At 41.2% G+C, this 25,031-nt stretch overlaps 1 protein-coding gene across 17 annotated transcripts in view; it reads left to right on the top strand.

The window, feature by feature from the left end:
- ASPH (aspartate beta-hydroxylase) overlaps nt 1-25,031 on the top strand; it is a 334,747-nt gene that overhangs the window by 49,919 nt on the left and 259,797 nt on the right. For 8 of the 17 annotated variants that reach the window (XM_077492757.1, XM_077492759.1, XM_077492763.1 and 5 more), the window contains exons 2-4: nt 691-837; nt 8,691-8,735; nt 16,224-16,292. In XM_077492757.1, coding sequence (XP_077348883.1) covers nt 691-837; nt 8,691-8,735; nt 16,224-16,292 — 261 coding nt within the window. Of the gene's footprint in view, nt 1-118; nt 287-690; nt 838-8,690; nt 8,736-16,223; nt 16,293-25,031 lie in introns of those variants that run through there. The other 9 variants (XM_077492762.1, XM_077492770.1, XM_077492769.1 and 6 more) reach the window with 4 other exon arrangements.

Here is a 25,031-nt window from a genome sequence, read left to right as displayed (position 1 = left end):
TCGGCTGAAAGGGTTAAAAAAAAAAAAACTATACCAAAAGGGGGAAGGATCTACCCCAAGTGCCGCCTATTGCGGGAGTGTCATCCTGGCACGCCCAGTCCTCCAGGACAGGAGACAAGACATTGTTACTGCAGCCTGGACAATTCAGATCCACTCCGTGACACACAGAGATCATCGTTCTGATCTGGGCACAGGCAGGCTGCATATTTCAAGCACTGATGAGGCTGCTGGGCACAGTCAGACTGGATATGATGGGCATTGGTGAGGCTGCTTGTGATGGGCACTGGTGAGACTGCATTGATCTCTTGTATCATGTCTGCTAGAGGTGCACCAAATGGAAATTTTGCTAATACTATTAGCATTGTGTTTAGGAGAGTAGATGGTTGGAGACTGCAGACTGCATTTTTCTTGACCTTTCTTGCACTAAAGTTGCCAATAATTGGCAACAATAAATTAATATTCATTTGAATTGATGATTATTAAAAAGTGGACTATAATACATTTTTTTTTATATATAAATATTTTTTTTAAACTGTCGTTTTTGGCAAAGTGCATCCTGCATTTTCAGCACCAAAATTTCCATTCAGTGCACCCCTAGTTAGATCTTGTAGGTTCTCTCCTTAATGCCATAAATGGTTTATTTAATGCCTAAATTGATTGTTTAAAAAAATAATTTTCCATTCTTTTCAGAAGCGAGGTCCAGTGGCAACAATGGGAAGAAAGGAGGCCTTTCCGGGAGCTCATTCTTTACCTGGTTCATGGTGATCGCACTCTTGGGAGTATGGACATCAGTAGCTGTGGTGTGGTTCGAGCTGGTGGACTATGAAGATGTGCTAGGTAAGAGGATCTAATAGAATTGGTCTTTTTACTACTTTTGTATCATAGTGAGATGACTATTAAGTATAGAAAAACAGAAAAGGTGCGCCTTTTGCACTTCATCTGGATTCTGTCTCTGAAGCATGCACCCTTGAAAGTGGTGGACAATTTGCTGACTCTCTCTCGTAAGAGCCAGTAGCATTTCTGTGAACGTTAGTTTAAACAAACGCCTTTTTTTTTTTGTTTTTTGAACTGGTGAGGAATGGTTCCCCATTCTAGAATTAATGTAAGAAGTGAGCTGCAAATTAAGTGATTTTACTAGTCTGCTGGCTGGGATTTGTCTAACCTAATAATGTATACCTAAACATAAGTTTTCCAAAAGTGATAAATCTGATCAGTCTCCCCTATATGAACTTTTGTTCTACATGTTTTCCTCCTGTTTGAGACCAAAGCCCCCATACACATGATGAGCATATCGGGGGGCGCACATGTTTAATGATTGTCCAATCTATTTGTTAGTACTTGGCTTTGGAGACCAGATCCAATTCATGCAAAAATATCCAAAGCAACAAGCATGAAAATCTTTCTTGTTTGATTACAGAACAAAGGATTTTCTTAGCCTTATTGATATAATTTTTTTGTGTTTTTTTTTTTATTTTTTTTTATTTATTTATTTTTTTCCTACTGCAAGCATCTAAAGACAATCTTAAAGGATATCTTCACCTTTTTAATAATAAAAAAAAAAGCACCTTCATTTACAGTTAAAAAAAAAAAAAAAAAAAAACAATCATAGGTGCAATGCAGGGCACCTTTAGACTCTCTAGATGGCTGTCTGGCTGTACCTCGTACGAGCAGGTAGTTACCTGAGAGAGATATATGTGTGTGTGTATATGTATATGTGTGTGTGTGTGTGTGTGTGTGTATGTATATATATGTATGTGTGTGTATATGTATATGTGTGTGTATATATATGTGTATATATATATATATATATATATATATATATATATATATATATATATATATATATATATATATATATATATATATATATATATATATATATATATATATATATATATAATTGGGGACCGGAAAGTATTCAGACCCCCTTAAATTTTTCACTCTGTGTGTGTATATTAGGGCTGCAACTAACGATTATTTTCATAATCGATTAGTTGGCCGATTTTATTGTTTCGATTCATTGGTTAATAACCTTAAAAGAAAAAAATAAATAATTTGTTGTTGGGCAGATTAAAAAACGCATTATTGCATGCTTTTCTTCAGCTTCTCCATTAAAATATATTGACCCAAAAAAACTAAATGGCACAGTTTTTTTTGCGTTAAAAAAAAAAAAAAAAGTCCTTGTCTTTTCCAAATACGCAGCGTCTGAAAAAAGCACAGATATGAACATGTCCCATAGGAAACCATGTAAATGAACTGTAGTGTGTTTCTGCAAAAAGCACCAAAAAACAGGTGTGGCCCAGGTCTGAGATGTTTAGTAACATAATGGGGTTAAAAAAAAAATCGAAAATTAGTACAAAAAGAGCAAATAATCGTTACTGTAAGGGGTTAATTTTTTGCTATGAGACAATGAAAGTAATATTTACAGTAGGGATTTACTCTTTTTGTACTATAAAGGGTTAATTTTTATTTTTTTTATTTAACCTAATTATGTTAGTGGCCGATCGATTATGAAATTGATTACCATTTTCATAATCGATTAGTTGTTTCGGCCCTAGTGTGTGTGTGTGTGTGTGTGTGTGTGTGTGTGTGTGTTTAAAATGTTCTCTGTGATCAGTTGACCAATTAGGTGATTATACGCATTATTCCAGCCATTGTCCTCATTCACGGAGAAATACGCAAAATTACAAAAGAACATTCGTTTCTCAAAATAAAGTGTCTGTAAAGAAAAACAAGATACAGAAGTATAGATATCCTAATAAACAGATTCAATCAAAGCAAAAAAAGATAGTTTTTAGTCAATATTTTGCTAACATGCCAACTAGTCTATATTGAAAATGTACGCTTGTATCCCATCATAAAGGTTTATTAAGGACGGAATAACTAAGCATGCTAAAGACTACTGTAGGATGATCAAAACCGAATTCCATGGGTGTCAAATGAGTAATGAAAATATCAAATTACCGGTAATCATTAAAATGCGATTTGACCTTTTTATGTTTATGTGCTATGTTTATTTATTCCGTCCTTATTAAAACTTACAATGGGAGACGAGTATACAATTTTAATATAGACTATTTGGTGTGTTCATTTTTTAGTTTAATGTTTTTTCTCTCCCCCCCCCCCCCCTTCTTTTTTTTTTTTTTTTTTTTTTTTTTTTCTCTTTAGTTGATTGGCAAGCGAGGTTTAATGTAGAAAAATCTAAAATGGTGCATTTGGGTGGCAAAAATATGAATGCAATCATTACACGGGGGGGGGGGGACCTCCTGCAGGAATCTAGGATGGAAAAGGACCTGGGCTGCTGCTAACAAAGCCAACAGAATATTGGCATGCATTAAAAAGGGGATTAACTCCAGAGATAAAACAATAATTCTCCCGCTCTACAAGACTCGGGTCCGGCCTCACTTAGAGTATGCTGTCCAGTTCTGGGCACCAGTCCTCAAAGGATGTACTGGAAATGGAGTTATTACAAAGAAGGGCAACAAAGCTAATAAAGGATCTGGAGGATATTTAGTTATGAGGAAAGGTTGCGAGCACCGAACTTATTCTCTTTGGAGAAGAGATGCTTGAGAGGGGATGTGATTTCAATTGACAAATACCATACTGGTGACCCCACAATAGGGATAAAACTTTTTTGTGGAAGGGCGTTTAATAAGACTCGTGGCCACTCATTAAAGTTAGAAGAAAAGAGGTTTAACTTTAAACTACATAGAGGGTTCTTTACTGTAAGAGCGGCAAGGGTGTGGAATTCCCTTCCACAGGCGGTGGTCTCAGCGGGGGGCACACTTTCGCACTGAGCAGCGCCGGGCATCGGTGGTAAAGCGCTGCTATTTTTAGCGGCGCGTTACCGTCGTTTTTATCAACGCTTTTTGGCCACTAGTGGGGTGCTTTTAACCTCTGCTAGCAGCCTAAAAAGGGTTAAAAGTGCCGACAAAGTGCGGCTGTGCTGGCACTTCGGCTGTGCTGCCCATTGATTTCAACGGGCAGGGGAGCTTTAGGAGTGATATATATACACCGCACCTAAAGCGCCTCAAAGAAGCTGCTTGCAGGACTTTGAGTGTCCTGCCAGCGCACCGCTCCAGTGTGGAAGCACTCGGGCTTTCACACTGGCGTGAGAGGAGAGGTGCTTTACATGTGCTATAGTGCCTCGGTGTGAAAGTGGTCTTATACTGCTGTATCTTGTTTTTTTTTTCTTCACAGATGCTTTTAGTTTCCTTTTTATAGAAGCGAATGTTCTTTTGACATAGTTGGAATTTTGTGTATATAAAGACATATATTTTGATAGAGATCTAGATCTCTGTGTGTATGGTGATTATTTTTGCAAGGTTCTGACAATGCACGCTAGTCGTGTGAAAAGAGTCACCTGCTTACCCCTGCCTGTACATCTAGTGCTGTTTTTATTCTGAAATAAATCATAATTGCATTGTTTATGGGAGTGCGGCCATCCTTTTGTCCCGATATCCATGTTTCTGTTGCAATAACAGGGTGACGGGCGTGCACCCCTACTCAGACTTTTCACTTTGATTGCAGTCTGCCTGGCACAGCTGAACTTGCTAGCTTTCACATGGATTCCAAGTGGCATGTACCTGGGGAAAAAAGGGAGGTCTTGTCTGGTCCGATAATCCTTTAGGTGTTCAAGAAGATCCTTTTCAGGGCTGGTTCACACCATGAAAACTGATGGGAAAACTACACAGTTTTCACTTGCAGAGATATGAGTTAACATCCGTTTTCATGCATGTCAGTTAGTTTCCCTGTTCACCCCACAGTGTTGCTGTCACGTCAGTTTTTTTTTTTTTTTTCTCCACGCAGAAAACCGCATGGGAAAAGATTTCACTTGCAGATGCATCAGTTTACCTTAGTTTTCATGCACGTAGACAGACATCAGTTTCCATGCGTGTCTGTTATGCACAAGATCGCATAACATCATGTGTCGTCATCATGCCCCCACCATGGCTGCCTGCCGTCCATGCCCCCCCACCATGGCTGCCTGCCGTCCATGCCCCCCCACCATGGCTGCCTGCCGTCCATGCCCCCCCACCATGGCTGCCTGCCGTCCATGCCCCCCCACCATGGCTGCCTGCCGTTCATGCCCCCCCACCATGGCTGCCTGCCGTCCATGCCCCCCCACCATGGCTGCCTGCCGTCCATGCCCCCCCACCATGGCTGCCTGCCGTCCATGCCCCCCCACCATGGCTGCCTGCCGTCCATGCCCCCCCCACCATGGCTGCCTGCCGTCCATGCCCCCCCCACCATGGCTGCCTGCCGTCCATGCCCCCCCCACCATGGCTGCCTGCCGTCCATGCCCCCCCCCCCACCATGGCTGCCTGCCAATCTGTTCTCCCCTCCACATACCTCCGCTCTGTTCTCTGCTAGTGCCCTTCCAGAAACTTGCCCAAGCGGCAGTATCCAAGCCGGAGAAGGTTGGCTGTAAGCTCACAGAGCACTGTTCTGTATTCCCTCCCACTTCCTGTCACGTGGTAGGCATGCAGAGCGGTGCTGCCTGTTTTTTTGTCGGTGATTCAGTGCGGAGCTGTGAGGGGGAACTGCAGACATGCTGCATAATCTTGCACAGCTCAGCTCCGGACATCACACCTCCATTTTGGTGTGATCGAGACTCATGGGGAAACCATTGTTTCCTGTGTGTCTACTGAAGAAAGCCGTAGGTCTCTGCAGATAGTGTGAACGAGCCCCAACAAGGCCTTAGGCCTCATTCACACCATCTGCAGAGACCATCGTTTTTCTGCACATGCTCTGAGGACTGAAATAAAAAAAATAAAATAAAAAAAAAACATTGTTCTCTATGTGCCCTTTTTACTCCACAACAGATGTCGCCTGCAGATTTTTATTTATTTTTTGCTTCACAGGAATCTGCAATCTGCATGTAATTTTCTGCACAGAAAAAAAACTGACGTGACATCAACATTGTGGTGTGAAGAGGGCACATAAGACGTGCATGACAACTGATGTCAACATGCATTAAAAAAATCACTGAAATGTGCATGTAAGCTTATATCTCTGCATGTGAAATCTGTGTGGGCTTCCACGGAGTCCTCCTCTGTCTGCCAACTCAGTGGGAGATCTCTCCGTTGATCTCCGCTGAGCCGGCGGATGACAGGTCCCTCTCCGCTCACTGAGCGGGAAGGGGCTTATCGAGCAGTGCTGGTTTCTATGGAGAGATCGGATGAAAACGGACATGTCAGTTTTTATCAGGTCTCACTCGATCCGCTAGCGACGGATCCGGACTTAGGGCCATCCGTCTGCTTTTGGCAGATCGGACCGGGTCAGACGTCAGTGGACATGTCACTGCTGATATCCGTAGACCAGCATGGAGTGCCTGTTCAGGTCCACCGTCAAAACTGACTGGCAGACCTGAACGGTCCGACAGTGAAAGGGGCCTAACACTAAAATCTGTAAATCTACAGGCATCCACCATCTAAGACTAACCTATCTAGCCCTGCAAGAAGAAAATCGTATACATACTTTTTTTTTTTTTCTTTTTTTTTTGAAGCCACTCTGGTCTTGTCTCCAGCAGCGGAAGGTCTGCAGAGGAGACGGCCGACAGCGGCTGGGAAATGAATGGGAAGTGGCACCGCCCATAGAGTTACTATGGTGCTTCCATTGTTGGCTGCCTCCTCTACACATGACACCACAGGGAAGCCACAGCTGACAGCTCGGTGTGGGACCGGACTGGAGCAGCCCCCAAAAAAGCTATGTATAGCGATTTCTTCTTTACATGGCTATGTAGGTTAGTGTTAGATTGTGAATGCCTGTAATTTTTATCGGTAGCCCATTGTGGAGATTTTTCCTTCACTTCATTGTGAGGTGGAACGGGCATTGAGAGCAATAAAAGCAAACCTTTTTGAAGAGATTTATCATTGCTTCTTGTACTGAGTGGTTATGGCAAGAAGTTGACAAGAAGTTCTAAGCTTTCCCCACTCTATACACAAAAAAAACCTTGGCTTCAACTGAACTTTAAATTAGAACTATATGCAAAACATTGTTTTTCATTTTGGATATAGTAAGGGAATCTGTCTCATGGGGGAGAATTACCTTTACTTCCAGATGGGAAGAGAGTGGAAATCCCGGCACATTAAGGCAATCTCTAGGGGACCCCCAGGTCACCAGAACTAGTATCCCCATTGGAAGATTTCCCCGCTCGCTCTCCCCAAACACCCCCCCCCCCCCCAGTGTCAAAGGTGTCAAATATGTCTGCTGCAATATCGCAGTCCTGATAAAAACCGCAGATCGCCAGCATTACTACAAAAAAATATATATAAAAATAAATGTCATAAATCTATCCCCTATTTTGTAGACGCTATAACTTTTGCGCAAACCAATCAATATACGCTTATTGCAATTTTACATATCGGCCTAAACTCAGAAAAAAATGTGGAATATTTATTATAGCAAACAGTAAAAGGTGTGTGTGTGTGTGTGTGTGTGTGTGTGGGGGGGGGGGGGGGGTTGGTGTTTTTTTGTTTTCCAAAATTGTCGCTCCTTTTTTTGTTTATAGCACAAAAAAATTAAAAACTGCAGAGGCGATCAGATACCACCAAAAGAAAACTCTATTTGTGGGGACGTATATTTTGCTTGGGTACAGAGTCGCACAACCGTGCAATATCAGTTAATGTGGCGCTGTGCCGTATCTCAAAAAATGGGCTGGTCACTGAGCAGCCAAATCTTCCGCGGCTGAAGGGGTTAATGGTAAACAGGACAAATGGAGAGGGTGAATTTCTCTAACTGGGGAACAGACGGCAATAAAAACTGATAGGTGTTCTAATCCCTCTCCACCCCATACAAAACTTAAAAGAAGAAAAAAGTTTTGCCTTTTTAGTTATACTTTAAGTCTCCCAGTGGTAACCTCCACTTTTTTAAAGTCAGCAGCTACAAATACTGCAGCTGCTGACTTTTAAAATAAGAACATTTACCTGTCCAGGACGCCCGCGATGTCCTCACCTGAAGCTGATCTGTCCCTTGGCTCCCGGGTGGAGGCGCCAGCATCTTCGGTAAGGGAATCGGGAAGTGAAGCCTTGTGGCTTCATAGCCTGGTTCCCTACTGCGCATGCGTGGGTCTCGCTGCGCATTCTGAATGGTCCATGCTGTCTTCTGGGACCTGTGTGTCTCCCAGAAGACAGCGGGGGCGGATGGAGGAGGGGCAGGACATGGCGTAGTACATTGCGGATTCTGCGTGTCTCTTTCGCCGGAAGTGGGAGCAAATACCGGAATTAGACTGGTATCTAAGCCCCCCCCCCCCCAAAAGGTGCCAAATGTGACATCAGAGGGGGGAGGAATCCGGACAATGTAAGTTCCATTTCTGGGTAGAACTCTGCTTTAAAATAGTTTTTGTTGGCACCCCCTGCCAGAATCATATAATTATTGTGGCATTCAATCTCCCAACTGGGGTTCCGTTATTTTGGATCCATCCCAGGAGGGCGGGATGCCATTTTACCTTCCTTGTGGCCATAATAGTTAAGCTGGTGGTTATGATGTAAATGTTCTGGTACTGGAATCTCTGGTGAAGTAAGAATGTAATGTGATGCAGCATGTTGGCCACCATAATCTTAAATCTCACTTTTGGGTGCAGAAGCCCATTTGCTTTCACTGTAATTTTTTGTGACTAATATGCATTTCAGTCTGGGCAGAAAAGATGGTATTTAAATGTTTCTGTATTTCTTTTATCATGCACGCAGCCAAGGCAAAGGATTTCCGTTATAACTTATCAGAGGTTCTTCAAGGTAGGATTCCATAGTAAAAATGTTACATCACCTTCCTCTTTCCCATCGTCTGGTGTTTTTGCTATCATTTACTGGGAACGTGCCTATACTTGTACCCTCACTAAAGTCATTTCTCATAATTCATCTAACAAACTTGGGATTTGAGGATTTGACTTTTTCTAAAATCTTATTGCAATTTTTTTTTTCTATGCTTTTTACTACAACTTTTAGCATGTTTGGGAATAGTTTGGTGTTTTTCTAATAATACTTAGAGGAACTGCAGTCTGCTCACCTCATTTTGTAATAAAAACATCTTTGCCATTCTGAAGCTTCCCTCCAACCACTTTGCATATTGTTTATATATACTGTGATTTTGTACTTGCCAAAAGAAATCTCCCTCCGCTGTCTGGCTGCAGCCATTTTAACTGTGGGCAGCTGACGCTGCTGCCTGTTCACTTCCTGGATTAACACAAAGGCACACCTCCGGCTCTGCAGCTCTCATTGGCCCTATTATGACTCTTCCCCTTCCTTCCTCGCAAACTCTTGCGAGTGAGAGTTTTGCATGATGTCATAAGCCTAGGCTAATGACCAGACAAACAGGAAGTGGGCTGTATAAGGTATTTACTGGCAGAAAAAAAGTTTTATTATCCAAAGTTAAAACAACAAGGGCGGAAGAATTAATAGATAGAAAGTTAAAAAAAAAAATGACTGAAGGTCTGCTTTAAGCCATCTTGTTCTTTGCCTGGCTTTAGGCTAAGGTGATTGTGAAGACTTGTGTTTGTTGTTTGTTTATATATAAAAAAAAAGTTATATGTATATAATCTGTTGCAGTGGATTGGCACAGAGCAGACCAGATCCTCCTCTTCTCAGGTCCCTCTTCGGTGCTCCTGGCCTCTTCCTCTTGTTCAGTGCCCCCACAGCAAGCCGCTTACTATGGGGACACCCGAGCCGAACTGCAGCTCCCTGAGTCCATTCAGATATGGTGATGCGGTTCAGCCCTGCCCGCTCTCTCTCCTGATGGGCTAACTGAGTTTGGCAGCAGTGTGAGCCAATGGTGCCGCTGCTGTCTCAGCCAATCAGGAGGAGAGCCCCGGATGGCCAAGACGCTTGTGGACATCGCTGGACAGAGATGGAGCTCAGATAAGTATTAGGGGGAAAGGGGGGCTGCTGCACACAGAAGGCTTTTTATCTTGATGCATAGAATGTATTGAGATAAAAATCCTTCTGACTTTACCACCCCTTTAAAATATCGCAGTGACAAAATGATTTATGGCAAACGAAACATTTAATAATACAGTGGATATAAAACGTCTACACACCCCTGTTTAAAATGTCAGGTTTCTGTAATAAAATGAGATAAAGATAAATAAATTCAGAACTTTTTCCACCTATTTAATGTGACTTATAAACTGAAGGTTTTGTGCCAATATTTACTGGTATTTGGAACTGTTCATAATTCCCTCTACCTTCTCTAAGGCCCCCTGTTACGGCTGAAGAAAAACAGCCCCAAAGCAGGATTCTGCCACCACCATGCTTCACGGTGGGTATGGTGTTCTTTTGGTGATGTACAGTGTTTTTGCACCAAAAATATCTTTTGGAATTATGGCCAAAAAGTTCAACCTTGGTTTCATCAAACCATAACACATTTTCCAACATGCTTTTGGGAGACTTATGCCCCATACACACGATGAGATTATCGGACGAATGATCGTCCGTTTTTTATTGCATGCTAATCTCAGATCGAATCTGATGAGTTTACTAAAGTCACGAAAATTCCCGCACGACAGAAAAAAAATTCGGAAGTGATGTCATGTGTTGTAATGCATTTGTATTGCATTTTTGAACGATAGCTGTACTGATTAAACGAAAATCGTACGATCTGGCATCGTACGAAAAAAATTTCCGTGCATGTCCGATAGAATAATATCGGATGAACTGTCCGAATCGGCTCTCGAAAGCTCTGTACTAACGATCCAATTATCGTACGATCGCTTCGAAAGCGGTATTTTCCGTACGATTTTCGGATCGTGTGTACGGGGCATTAGATCTGTTTTGGCAAACTTTAGCCAGGCTTGGATGTTTTTCTTCATAAGAAAAGGCTTCTGTCTTGGAACTCTACCCCATAGCCCAGACGCATGAAGAATACGGGAGATTGTCACATGTACCACACAGCCAGTACTTGCCAGATATTCCTGCAGCTCCTTCAATGTTGCTGTAGGCCTCTTTGAAGCCTCCCTGACCAGCTTTCTTCTTGTCTTTTCATCGGTTTTTGAGGAACGTCCAGTTTTTGGTAATGTTACATATATTCTCCACTTGATGACTGTCTTCACGGTGTTCTTTGGTATATCTAATGCCCCTGACTGATACCCTATAACAGTGATGGTGAACCTTGGCACCCCAGATGTTTTGGAACTACATTTCCCATGATGCTCCACTACACTGTAGAGTGCCTGAGCATCATAGGAAATGTAGTTACAAAACATCTGGGGTGCCAAGGTTCACCGTCACTGCCCTATAAAAATGACATCCCTCTGATGCTTTGGAAGCTCTCTGCAGACCATGGCTTTTGCTGTAGGATGCGACTAGGGCACCCACTGCGCATGCGCGAGAGGCGCTGTGATACGCCGCACAGTCATCTGGGACACGTGACAGGTCCCAGATGACTGTGAGGCGCGAGGGGAAGTGATGTTACCAGTCCGGGCATTGAATAAGGCAGACGACGAGGGACCCCCTAGCAACAGGCATTTAGAGGCGAATAAAACATTTTTTTTTTCCAATTATTTTTTTTTTCTTTGGTGGCAGCACCACTTTAATTGTGCGTAAGCTTCACAACAAAATCATTAGGGCCCTTTCACACCACTCGGGCTTGTTGTGGAGCCCTTACATTATGAGTGTCAACAAACGATGGCTTATGGTAGTCCAGTCAATGGAGTCGGGTGCAAAAGTCTGAAATCGAAAGCTGGACAGCAGCTGCATCCAGTCAGAAGAACCTGCTGTCATGTATTCTGACAGCTGCTGGCTACGGCTGTCAATATAAAGACACAGCTGAGGATTCGGCAGCCACTCAATATGTCACTGTTGTGTGAACAATGGTCTGTGATTTTTATCTCCAAATATGTGTACATACTCTTTGGGGACCACATTTTAGTGTTTTTTTACTGACTTCTCATGAACTAGTTTGTGTTTGTTTTAGTTGCCCATATAAAGGTGTCAAACTACAGTCTCGTATTCTTAAATGAAATGCTCCAAAATGTTTTCCAAATGTGAATGTTTTGTATACCTGTTGCTAATCCCTCTTTAGAATCTTCAGTATACAAATGCATATTGTATTTCTTTTGTCATGATGTCTACAAATCTCCAGAATCTCTATTATATCTTATTTCATTGGTTCTACCACCTGTAACTTTTAGGTTTTACTTAGATTTACCACCTGAATATTTGTATATTTCTTAGGTGAAACCATTTGAGGGTGGTAAATACCGTCTGCTACTGCCAGCCATGCAGTGCTAGATATTGCTCTTATGACACATTAAAATTGAAAGTCTAGTGTAAAGCACTGTACACACGGGCCAATATCGACTGAAATCAGTCGGTACAGTAGATGCTGCCTTACATTCGATCTGTGTGTGTATAGGTCCTTGTTTGACAGAGGCCGATCTCACAACTGGCTTCTTTCAAACAATAACGCTGGGAAACCAGCAGCAGATCAGCATCTGATCAGCGCACTCAGCCAATGGCTGCGAGTGTTGACCAATGTGTTTGGACGTGGGGCCCCGTCAGAACATAACACAGCGCGAGATTGTTGTACTAACATCGAATAGTCCAGAGACCTCCTCACGAGCTGCTACGTTTTTTTTTCATTTAGCCCACTGGACAGAAAAAAAGAACTTGCCGTGTGTACCAGTCCTTGGGCAGAGGCTTTTGCTCTTACATTTCTAAAACTACTAAATAATGGCGATTTCAGTAGATGTAGGCTCGTTGAGTCATACACTAGATGGTTCTCATTCTTTTCACCAGTGATTTTCTAAAACTGTCTTTAAAAATGCTTGCAATTTTAAAACTTTCTAAAATTTAACTTTTAAAGGGGCGGGGGGGAACATATTTCATAGATCTCTGCAGTCCATGAACATCTCCTCCCTGGTATTGTATCTTTTTAAAAATGTGTTTTTTGATCCTGTATCCCAGGGGTGCCCAACATATTTTGAAGAGCAAGGAGCCACTTAAGTGACTTGGTAACCAGTCGTGGGACACAATGGGTGGAGCAGGCAGATGAGGTCTGCCCTGCCTATGCAAAGTATACACAGACAAAGCCCGCTCTACTCTATGGGCTCTCCGATTCGATCTGCAGAGACTGAAGGGGCGGCTCCCCTTCTGTGTGGGTTTTTAGAAGATTGGATTGGCGGTTTACATCTGCCGCTGCATAGAGGTGAACAGAGGGTCCGATTGCATCTGCGTGAAAAAACAGACAGGCAGACCGATCACGTGAAAGGGGTCCAAGGTTGCTTTCACACTTTTTTATGCGTTGCGGCTTGCCTGCACCGCGGGTGCTGTGCGGTACACCTGTGGCTTTGCTGCGAGCTAGCTGCATTTTGCCATAGACTTGTATTGCATCTTGCAGAGGTGGTGCACTTTCTGAAAATACATTAAACCCACAGGTAATAACCGAAGTCGATGACTCAGTGCACTGTGCTGCACCTGGGGGTCAGGTTAGGTGATGTTTGGCCCAGCATGGAAGAATTTTCAGGCAGGACTGAAAACACTGCTTGGGATTTCAGTGCAGCAAAATTGCCAGTTTGAGCAGAAAGTAGGAGCTCACTGGATTTCTTGATATTTTCCTGAATTTGCATTGTTAACCACTTCTGGACCATCTCGCGCTGATATGTTGGCACTTTGAATAGGGATGTTGCTGTTATGGCAGCAGCTAGCTTCAATAACCTCCGTATCCTCCTCTTCAGTGAGGGGTCTGGGTTCAGATAAAGGTAGTCTCTGCTGCGGATTCACTGCAAGATCACTTTCATCAGCGGCGGGAGAGGGCCACACCCCACCCCCCGCCGTTCTCTGTTGCCCTCCACTGCTTACAGGTGCCATCGGTAGTGGCGGAGGTGATCGGGTCTTCTGGCCGGCCTGGTATGGAGACGAGTGAGGGGAAGATGGCCCCCACCCGTCCCCATACCATTGCAGGGCGGAAGCAAGGTTTTTTTATTGCATTTTAGTGTAAATACGAGATCTGAGGTCTTTGACCCCAGATCTAATTTTAAGTCATTTTAAGAGGTCCATTTTGTTCTCTAGGGTGTTAGGAAAAAAATATTTAATGTTTGGGGGTACAAAGTAATTTTCTAGCCAAAAAAGTTTAACTTGTGAGCACCAAATCTGAGGGATGGCAATGTGCATAAACCGCAGAGATGAGATGTACTAAATAAGTGTTTTGTCCCCCCCCCCCCCCCCAAGACATACACTGTAACATATTTTAGTTTGTATAAGAAAAAAACCTTTATGTAGCTTGTGAATTAAATTATTTCTTGGGTTTTGGAAGCTACAGTGCCTTGAAAAAGTATTCACACCCCTTGAAATTTTACACATTTAATCATGTTTCAAACAAAGCGTAAATATATGTTGGGATTTTATGTGATTGACCAACACAAAGCGGCACATAATTGTGAAGTGGAAGGAAAATGATTGATGGTTTTCAATATCAATATCTGGAAAGTGTTGTGCGCATTTGTATTCAGCCCCCTTTTACTGTGATACCTCTAATATCTAGCGGAACTAATTGCCTTCAGAAGTCAGCTATTTTAATAGTCCATCTGTGTGTAATTTAGAAGTTTAAAGCAGGGTTAGGTTATAAAAAAAAAAAAAAATAATATATATATATATATATATATATATATATATATATATATATATATATATATATATATATATATATATATATATATATATATATATATATATATATATATATATATATATATATATATATATATCTCCATCTATCCCAAGCTTTGAGCATATCTCACAGAGCACTTTCAATCATCTAAAAATGGAAAGGTTATGGCACAACTGCAAACCTACCAAGACATGGCCGTCCACCTAAACTGACCAGTAGAGCATTAATCAGATTAGCAGCCAAGAGGCTCACTGTAACGCTGGAGGAGCTGCACAGTTCCACAGATCAGGTGGGAGAATCTGTCCACAGGACTACTATAGTCGTGCACTACACAAATCTGGCCTTTATGGAAGAGTGGCAAGAAGAAAGTCGTCAGACCAAAACTGTACTTTTTGGCCTAAAAGCAAAACGCTATATGCGGTGGAAATCTAATGCCGCTTACACACGATCGAACTTTCCGGCAGACTTGGTCCGGTGGACCGGAATCCATCAGACAATTCGATCGTCCGATGGACCTAGAAATAAAGCATGTTTCAAATCTATCCGGCGGACTCAAGTCCGGACTAAAGATCAGGAAAACCATTCGTCTGTGTGCTAGTCCGACGGACCAAATACAACGCAAGGGCGGCTATTGTCTACTGGCTATTGAACTTCCTTGTTTAGTCCCGTTTACGCCCTCATGTTCAAAATGAATGGACTTTCGAATGGAATTAGCCCGGTCGTGTGTGGCCAAGTCTACTTCATTCACAAAGTCCGTTGGACCTCCGCCGAAAGTCAGTCGGGAAGACCGCCGGACCTAGTCCGTCAAAGTCTGGCCGTGTGTACATGGCATAACACTACACACCATCCCCACCATGAAACATGGTGGTGGCAGCATCATGTTGTGGGGATGCTTTTCTTCAGCAGGGGGAAGCTGGTCAGAGTTGATGGGAAGATGGATGAAGCCAAATACAGGGCAATCTTAGAAGAAAACCTATCTGTAAAAGACGAGACTGGGGAGGAGGTTCACCTTCTAGCAGGACAACGACCCTAAACATACAGCCATAGCTACAATGGAATGGTTTAGATCAAAGCCTTTTCATGTGTTAGAATGGCCCAGTCAAAGTCCAGACCTAAATACAATTGAGAATCGGTGACAAGACGTGAAAATTGCTGTTCAGACGCTCTCCATCCAATCTGACAGAGCTTGGGCTATTTTGCAAAGAAGAATGAAAAAATGTCAATCTCCTAGTTGTGTAGAGCTGGTAGAGACATTCCAAAAAGACTTCCAGCTGTAATTACAGTGAAAGGTGGTTCTTCAAAGTATGGTCTCGGGGGGGGGGGGCTGAATACAAATGCACACCACACTTTTCACATATTTGTAAAAAATGTTGAAAACCCATCTTCCTTCCAGTTCACAATTATGTACCACTTTGCGTTGGTCTATCACATAAAATCCCAATAAAATACATTTACGTTTTTGGTTGTAACATGACAAAACGTGGACATTTTTTCAAGGGGTATGAATACTTTTTCAAGGCACTGTATATACTGAGCAGAACAAGACTGCAGTTTGTGCAATGTTGGTCACATAGGTTCGTTGCTATAATACGTCAGTAATTTTTATGGATTTTCTTCACTAGGCAAACTTGACGCTTACGATACTGACGGGGATGGAGATTTTGACATTGAAGACGCCAAGGTTTTACTGGGCAAGTACCTTTTTTTTTTTTTTTTTTTTATGTTCTTTCCTTTTGTGCAGATTGATTTGCAAAGACATAATCCTGCAAATACTGTCTAGATCAACACGTACAGTATGTTTGCTCATGTCATTAAACTAAATATATTGTTTTTTTAAAGCTATTTGTAAAAAAAAAGTCTTCCTGACCATGAGTGAAATTCTAGTTTTACTGCAGTGTATGTTTTTATTGCAAAATGAATTTGCCCCAGAATGCATGTTAAATCCATGTTTGCATGAATATGCTTACACTAGTCTTATTCATCAAAGTAGCCTTTCCTTGTTGCTCCTATTTATGATCTGTCACAAAAGTGAGTGTCTTTTATATATTTGTTTTCCATATGATTCAAGTAAATGTGCATGTTGAGCTTCCTTTTTTTTATTTTTTTTGAATGTGGACATTCATGAATGCGTGATCATGCCCTCATTTGAATCAGTAACTTCATCACCTGTCTTTGGGCAATAAAATACAAAAAGCTATGACAAGTGTAGCATTGTTTCAAGCAGGCGTTAGGGAATCTGTCTCCTTTCCAGCAAATGCACAGAATTTACATGTACGCCACAGCCAAAGGAACATGTCAGGACAGAAATTATGGGAATGTCATTTTTGAGTTGCTTTGTTTGCAATTTCTGGAGCTGCCAACCTTATTCTTTACTCATGCCGTGTACACACCATCGCGGAAAGTCGGCTAGCAAAAGACATATGAGAGCTTTTGGTCGGAAAATGTGATTGTGTGTATGCTCCATCTGACTTTTTCTTGGTGAATTTCAGCCAGCAGAAGATTGAGAGCATATTCTCAATTTTTCGGTCGTAAAAAGTTGCTATCCGAGAATGCGTTTTGTGTGCATGCAATTCCGATGTGTAAAAACTCACGCATGCTCCGATTCAACTATGAGACGGAAGCTACTGGCTACTGAACTTCCTTTTTCTAGTCCCGTCGTATGTGTTGTAGGTCACCACGTTTTTGACAGGCGGAATTTGGTGTGACTGTGTATATGCAAGACGGCTTGAGGGAAATCCTGTCGGAAAAACCATCAGAGCTTTTTCCGACCAAAATTCTGATCGTGTGTACACGGCATAAGTGTGTCAATGGTTCAAAACAAGCATGTGCATATTGAGTATCTTGACACTTGAAATGCACATGCTTTTACTAGATCAGTGACTGACCAAGTAGCACGGGAAAGAATCACAATGATGGCTCCAGTATACGGTACCAGAAACACGTCTGCGGGGCCAACTCTTTTATGTCTCCTGATGGGTTCTTTTTAACACTCTGAAAGACTATCCAAATGAATTTCACAAAAATGTTAAATGCGAGTAAGAAGGAAAAAAACGTATACTCACTTTGACCAGTCCTCCTTCAGATCACCCATTGTTTCACAAAGTCATAAGCTGGTCTAGCTTCATTGGGCTTTAAGCTTACACAGTGTTAAAGTGTTTGTAAAGTTAAAAATAATAATAAACCTTGCACTGCCTCTTAATAATTTGTGATCTCCCATTTCTGTGTTGTATATGTAGTTGCCGATTCTCTAATTTACCTGGTTGATCTTGCCTTGTAACGCTCCTCTGAGCAAACTGACCATGGTAGCATGGCAGCTAATCTATTCTACTATGGTCAGTTTACATCTTGTGTCCTCCCCCTAAAGATACAGGCATGTTGTGCAAGAGAACAGCGCGTGCCTGTATGTTCCATAGTTAGTGGAGATCCGTAGCAAATGACCATAGCAAATAATGCGTTAAAATGAAAACCTGTTCAAAACGCTAAATAACAATGTGAATTATTTGGAGACCAAAATGTGATATGGAGATGCGTTTTAATCTTCGACTGTAGGACCTTGGGGGACTGGAGCAATGTAATCCCCTCTCTAGGTTCAGGCTGAAAGTACAATTTTAGCAAAAGATCTAAATGTAAATGGTTTAGGGTCTTTTTGACCTCATCTCTTCGTAAAGAGGACCTGTCATGCTTTATTTCTATTACAAGTGATGTTTACATTGCTTATAATGGTAATTTGTGATGATAAAAAAAAAATTAAGGGGGGCAGTGTAAAAAGTAAAAGTGCAGGTTGTGCACACATGTGAAGGTATCAGCGCAAATATTAGAGGGAGAGCAATAAGTCTAGCGCAAAATCTCCTCTAACTCTAAACAGGTAACCTGTTAAAGAGGAAGTAAACCCTGATGGGTTTACTTCCTCTTTCATTCCCTGCAAAGGCAAAGCATAATGGACTACTATGCATCGCATAGTAGCCCATTATGTGTCACTTACCTGACACAGGAGCCAGCGATGTCACCGCTGTCCCCTGTAGTTCGGCGCATCCATCTTTTTCGGTGGGGTCTCGCAGCTCCGCCGCTGTTATTCGGCGGAGCCGCGATGACGTCACTCCCGCGCATGCGCACGGGAGCCGACACGCGCGGCAGCTCCGTTGTTGGAAATGCCGCGCTCAGTGCGCCTACGCGCCGCTATCTACGGCGCATGCGCCGTAGACAGCGGTGCCTGTCTTCGGGCAAATATCTCCTAAACCGTGTAGGTTTAGGAGATATTTCTTGGACCTACAGGTAAGCCTTAATCTAGGCTTACCTGTAGGTCAAAGTGGTTTGTAAGGGTTTACAACCACTTTAAGGCATTTAATTTGTCACCTATGTAGATTTTTAAGTACTGTTTGTCGCCATTGCACGAGCGTGCACAATTTTATATTGTAACAAGTTGGGTATCTAACTCGACTTAACGTAATGTTTCACACTTTACAAAAAAATTAGGGGGTATAAATTGTTTTGTTTTTCTTAATTTGTTAATATGTATTCCCCCCAAATTTTGCTTTTGAAAAACCACTGCTCAAATACTATGACATAAAAAAATTGCAGTTGTAATGTTTGGGGGTTCTTAGTAATTTTCTAGCAAAAAATACAAATTCAAACTTGTAAAGAAAGAGCCAGAAAAAGCATGGTCGGCAAGTGGTTAAAATGTTTCTTTAGACCTATAATAGTTCATTGTATTCTTGTTCTTCTCCTTTTTTTTTTTTAAATGCACTTGTAAGTTTTCGATCCCTTTTTATTTAATTGTGGTATTGCTACATAATTTTGGTTTAATCAGCTTAAATGAATCATTAAGTTAGGAGTAGATAGAATTTATTTTGTTTATGTGATTGCTTTAATTATGGCATTACGGTATTAACATCGGACATATCTGTAAAGTTGCTTTTCACTGAGGCGCCGCAGCCTCTGCAGGTGCACTATTGACACTTCCTGTGTACCACATTTTCTATGGGACCACTGATGAGGGTACCTGATTATTCTGTAGATGTCAGGATTTAAAGTTTATGTAAACCCCTTTTGCATATGCATACTTTTGGTAAGTTAGAAGCACTTTGTTATCTTTTCAAAAATGTTAATCCTGCCTGAAACCCAGTGCTCTCCTGTATCTAGTGCACTCTGCAGTGCTAGCTCAAATAATGCGATCAGCCCTGCCCAGGTGAATATTTTCCCCCTACGTTATAGAGATGAAAAAGTGAGGGGTTTGGTCCTAACGCCCATCCTGTGCTTGGATGACAATGCTGCACCTTGATAGATACAGTACAGATTGTCACCTTTTGGATAAAAAGTGTCTTTGGCAGGATCACCAGATAAAAATAATTTATAAATAAAGGAACAATACCTGGGGGAAAGAAAAAAACACATAAGCTACATTAGATTATATTTTTCACTTGGGGTTTAGATACCCTTAAAGTTTGTTATTGGCATTCATTCCCAAGTGTTGGGTTGTTTGAAGGAGAGATATGCACTAAATCAGTGTGATTTTTATTCAATTTTTTTTTTTTCAATTTTATTTAGAATTTTCTTTCAACAACCCGTGTGTATTGTTAAGCTCTCTTGGTCAAAGGTTGGGGTTTTTTTGTTTTAATCCAATAAAACTTTTTAAATGAGGCCTTGAATAAAATGCCATAAGTTATTTCTTCTGTAGAATCTGTAGCTTGCACATTGTTCTAGAAACTTAAAAAGGGTAAAAAAATAAATAAATAAAAAAAATCAAAGCGTACTAATCCTTGGTCTGGGAAAAATCTCCTTTTTTATTATTGCAGCTTAGCTGTGCTGGGTGCAATTCAGAACATACTGTATACTGTGTATGACATTTTGTGGGATGGTTTTGGCCAAAGGGTCATCTCGGGTAACTTTGCTATTCCAACCAGAAATCGCCAATATAGTGCTCCCAAACTAGCACTGAACTATGGTGAAAGGTTCTTAAGTAGAGTTCAAAATGTTGAGTCTTTTGGAACCTAGAAAACTCCTATGTAAGAAAACGTACATACAGTATGGAGTATTAGCGTTTGTCCTAATTTTAAGCAGTGTGCATTTCTTTTTTCAGAAGCACATTGACCTATTTATGAAATGTAGAGATGCTGCTCATTGGAGTAAGTTTACATTTCAAGATTCTTCTTTAGGTCAAACCTACCTATGGGCAAGAGCATAAATGTCTTCTAGTTCTCATAAATTAGCCCCAGTGACATTATTATAATACAACATTTTATATAGCACCAAAGTGCAGTGCTTTTATAAAGAAAAGGGAGGCGGTACAAGTACAATACACGTCAGTACAAAAAGATTCAGAGGGCCCTGTTTGTGAGAACTTACAATCTGTAAAGGAGGGCAAAGTGATAGAACACATAATAACTGAGTGATAAGAGATTGAAAAAGTAAAATTATAAAATATATATTTAAGCTATGCTCTGTGATACACATGCAATGCAATTGTATTTGTTGTATACAAATTGTTGAAAATAAAATCTAGAATTTACAAAAAAATGGAAGTAAATTTACAGTTTTTAATAGGTGGAGGCAGGATAGGCTTCCCTCAAGATGAGTTTTCAGAGATCGCCTTTAGGTGGACAGAGTAAGATTGCCATATAGACTGGAGAAGTCCTGGAGCTGGCGAGTCTAAAAAGCAGAAGGTGGAAAAATTGCGAAAACTGTGAAAATTTGTTCAAAAAGAAAAAATTAAATGAAAATAAAAAAAAAACTGCAAACACAAATGCGATACCCCTAACCGTATGTAAATAAACCAAAAAAAAAGTGTGCAAATTAAGGTACAAATTTCAAAATACCATCGCAAATAAATGAAAAGACGATCTCCTATACTAAATACATATAACACAACATAAAAATTATAATGGTGTCCATAAAATGCGTATTAAACCGTGATCCGAAAGTCCCATTAGTGCCAAGGGAAACCAGGAAAATTCCATGAAATGTGTAGGATGAATGGACTTGTTCCACAAGCTGGTGCCCGCAGTGTGTCGCCAACACCAAAACTAGCGAGAAGATGGAGGCTTACCAAATATCAATGACTCCCTTGTTCAGAGCAGTCACACAGAGCTTCAGTGGAAGTAGTCCGACTGTATTGCGTCTCCACGCGTGTCCCGGAGTCATTGGGAAATAAGGTTCCCTTGCACAACACATTTTAGTGTACAGGAATATCAGCTCATGTGAAAAAACATACCGTATTTGCCGGCGTATAAGACGACCCGGCATATAAGACGACCCCCTAAAAACCTGCACAGTTAAAATGTTTTGCCCGTACTCACCGTTTAAGACGACCCCCGATTCCGAGGCTTCCGACGCTTCATATCCCTCTTCTTCTTCGTTCTTGCTGGAGCCATTTCCTTCTTCCTTCTGGTGCTGGAGCCAATCACGGCGAGCAATGTATTCTATTAATGAATACAAAGCCTGCTGGGATTGGCGGAGGCTGTTACATCATCAGCCCGCGCCTCACTCTCAAAGCCAATCGGAGCAGGCTACTGTGTGTAGCCTGCTCGGATTGGCAGAGATTGCTGCTCCAATCCGAGCAGGCTCTGTATTCATTTGAATACATCGCTCACTGGGATTGGTTCAGTGGTATATACTGTATGTAGCCGAAGCTACATACAGTATTACCGGACAGCCAGAAGGCATCCCAGCAGCGGACCCGGCGTATAAGACGACCCCTCCTTTTTGCTCAGTTTTTTTAAGTGTAAAAGGTCGTCTTATACGCCGGCAAATACGGTATATGTCCCTCACCATGTATAATATCAAATGGTACCTTTTTTATTACACTTCAAAATTGCACTTACACACAGGTAGATATAATGTGTATTAAAAATTGAACCCAGCCGGCAAAATCTTGGACTTCCTGTATGGGATGACATCAGCAGGAGGCTTTTCCCCATGCATTTTGTCATCAAAAGGCCGTTTTCCGAGCCATTAAAAGCAAAAAGTTCTGAAACAAGTGAAAGAAACTATTTGTGTGATATTTTGGGATGAGGTTGGTAATGTAGCTCAAGGCAGAGTTGTGGATGGCTTTGTATAGTAGTATTTTGAATCTTCTTCATGGGGTGCATGGAAACCAATGGAGGGATTGATTGTCAGAGAGGGGTGCTTTTATGCATTTATGACGGACTGAAGGGAGGATAGCCTGTGTAACTATAGGCCAACAAGGATGCAGTTGCAATAGTTGAGGCAAGAGATAACAAGGGAGTAAGTGAGTAGCTTTGTGGTGTCATTGGTTAGGAAGATGTGCATTTTGGAGATCTTTACAGAGTTTAGGGCAGCAGGATTTATACAGCGATTGGATGTGAGGCTAAAAAGAGGTCTGAGTCCAGGATTACATCTAGCACCCTGGCATGAGGGGAGAGAATGATATTTGTGTCATGGACCTCGATGGAGAAGATGGGGGAAGGGGCACAAGGTGACGAGAGGAAATATTCTGAGCACCTTTTTTAAAAATTTTGTTTGAGAAAGTAGTGTGACATCCATACTGATGCTTTTTACATCTTTGCATTGGTGCCAAAACCCTTTTAACTGATTTATAAAAAATCAAGTACAGTTTTGGCCTTGCAAGAACCACTTGTGAAAATACAATTAAAACCTTTTCAAATACATGCCATTATCTACTGAAAATGGGCACAATACTTTCATTGACCCAAAATAAATATTTAAGCTATTGATGTTATGGAATATGTATATTATGTTTTTAGGTAGTCTCCCATTGTTGGGGGGGGTGGGGGAAGAGAGAGAGAAATTACTGATAGGTGAATAGACCTCCTAAAACTGGCCTTGTGTGCATGAGGGCAGTTAAGCAGGCCATTCATGGGTCGAATTCCGAAATAATTTTCTTGTGAAAATCGTAACTCAGAATTTACTTTCGACTTTCGCACCATTAGTGGGATGCAGCAGCGGCCGATTATTTCATGCGGCCATCGAATTTGAATGATCGGCATGTTGGAAATTTTTGGAAAACAAACAAATTTCTAATCGATGATGAGAATAGTGCGAGAAATATCATCGAAAAAAAAAAAAGTGCATGAACTGTGACCTGGACAGAAAAAGAAGATTCCCAGCCACAAAAACAATTTTCTTTAGCAACGCGAGGTGACTTTAAAGGCTTGGTTGGTCGAATTTCAAAATCAATGGTGGCACCATTGGATCATAAAATTTCTGTTTTTTTCTAAAGAAAATTCTTTCTATGTTGGACATATGTATGGCCTGCATTCGTTTGTGGGCTGCTTCATGGTCAGGGGCTGATGTGATTGGTTCTATGTACGCTGTAAAGCGCTGCATAATATGGCAGCATTAGTTTATATATACATGTTTTGTGCCAGTGACTACAAAAATTTTGAAGCCAGAAGCTCAGCATGACGACCAGCAATTTCAGAAGGTGATCATCCATAGCGGTCTACATATTCAGCTCAGGAATCATTTAATTGATTATGAAGGAGTCCTTTAATTTTAAAATGTACAATGTAATGTTTCCTTTTTTATAGTGACAAGTAAAAAGAACAATGATTGTCTCTTTGGATGTCTATTTAGCAGTACAGCTCGCTGGCACTCCTACTAAATTGCAAGTCAAATAAAGGTGCCTATGGCAGGTATTAAGCAGGATCAGCCCTGTGTCCTACTATTTACTTAAATAATGTCAGGCGCCCGTTTGTCATCTCTACTACCTTCTTTTTTTTTTTTTTTTTTCTTTTCCATTGTGCAAATCTGTAAAGAAATACTATTTGCTTTTGGCGTTTAACCTGTGAATATACTTGGGTATGGCTGAAACAATAGAAGGCAGTATTAATATTTGTCATATTGAATGAGTCACCTTTTTTAATACTGCTTGATTTGCTTAAGCAGAAAATTAATGAGCATGGTTACTTCATACAAACTCTGTTTATATGTGAGAATTGGCACTTTTATGAAAACACAGCTTTACTACTTAGACTTCACACTAATTAGCGAATTTGATATGCAACTTGATGCTTTTCTCTCTCTCCTAGCTTAAAAATTCCTGGGACTTGTGCTTTGCCACAATTTGAAGTGAGACTTCTGCACTGAATAGTACCTGAATACTGGACCACAAAATTCTATAAAAATAATAGTGCGCTGTCTCAAAAATAAATAAATAAACCCTTTTGTGAATATAAAAATCACAATACCCATTAATATCTTTCTGTATCGAATGTCAACTATTGTGTGAAATTACAAACTATACAGTGCAGGCAGTGTGCAAAAATGAAATGAACATTTCAAAAGTCCAAAGTGCTCTGTGCTAAAAATCAATTAAAATGAAGTGCTCCTAAAGCCAGGTACACACGCCATTGGCTGAGAGTGCTTGATCAGGAGTTGGTCAGCTGCTGGTCTCCCATCATGTCCCTCCAACAGAAGCCTGCTTCTGTTGAACAGGGTGGCATACACACAGA

This window comes from Lithobates pipiens, unplaced genomic scaffold, assembly GCF_037356315.1.
Source record: "Lithobates pipiens isolate NorthernLeopardFrog02 unplaced genomic scaffold, aLitPip1_a1.2 Scaffold_19, whole genome shotgun sequence".
Lineage (NCBI taxonomy): Eukaryota > Metazoa > Chordata > Amphibia > Anura > Ranidae > Lithobates > Lithobates pipiens.
Note: the sequence above shows the minus strand (reverse complement) of the source record. Positions and strands in the feature narration are given on the sequence as shown.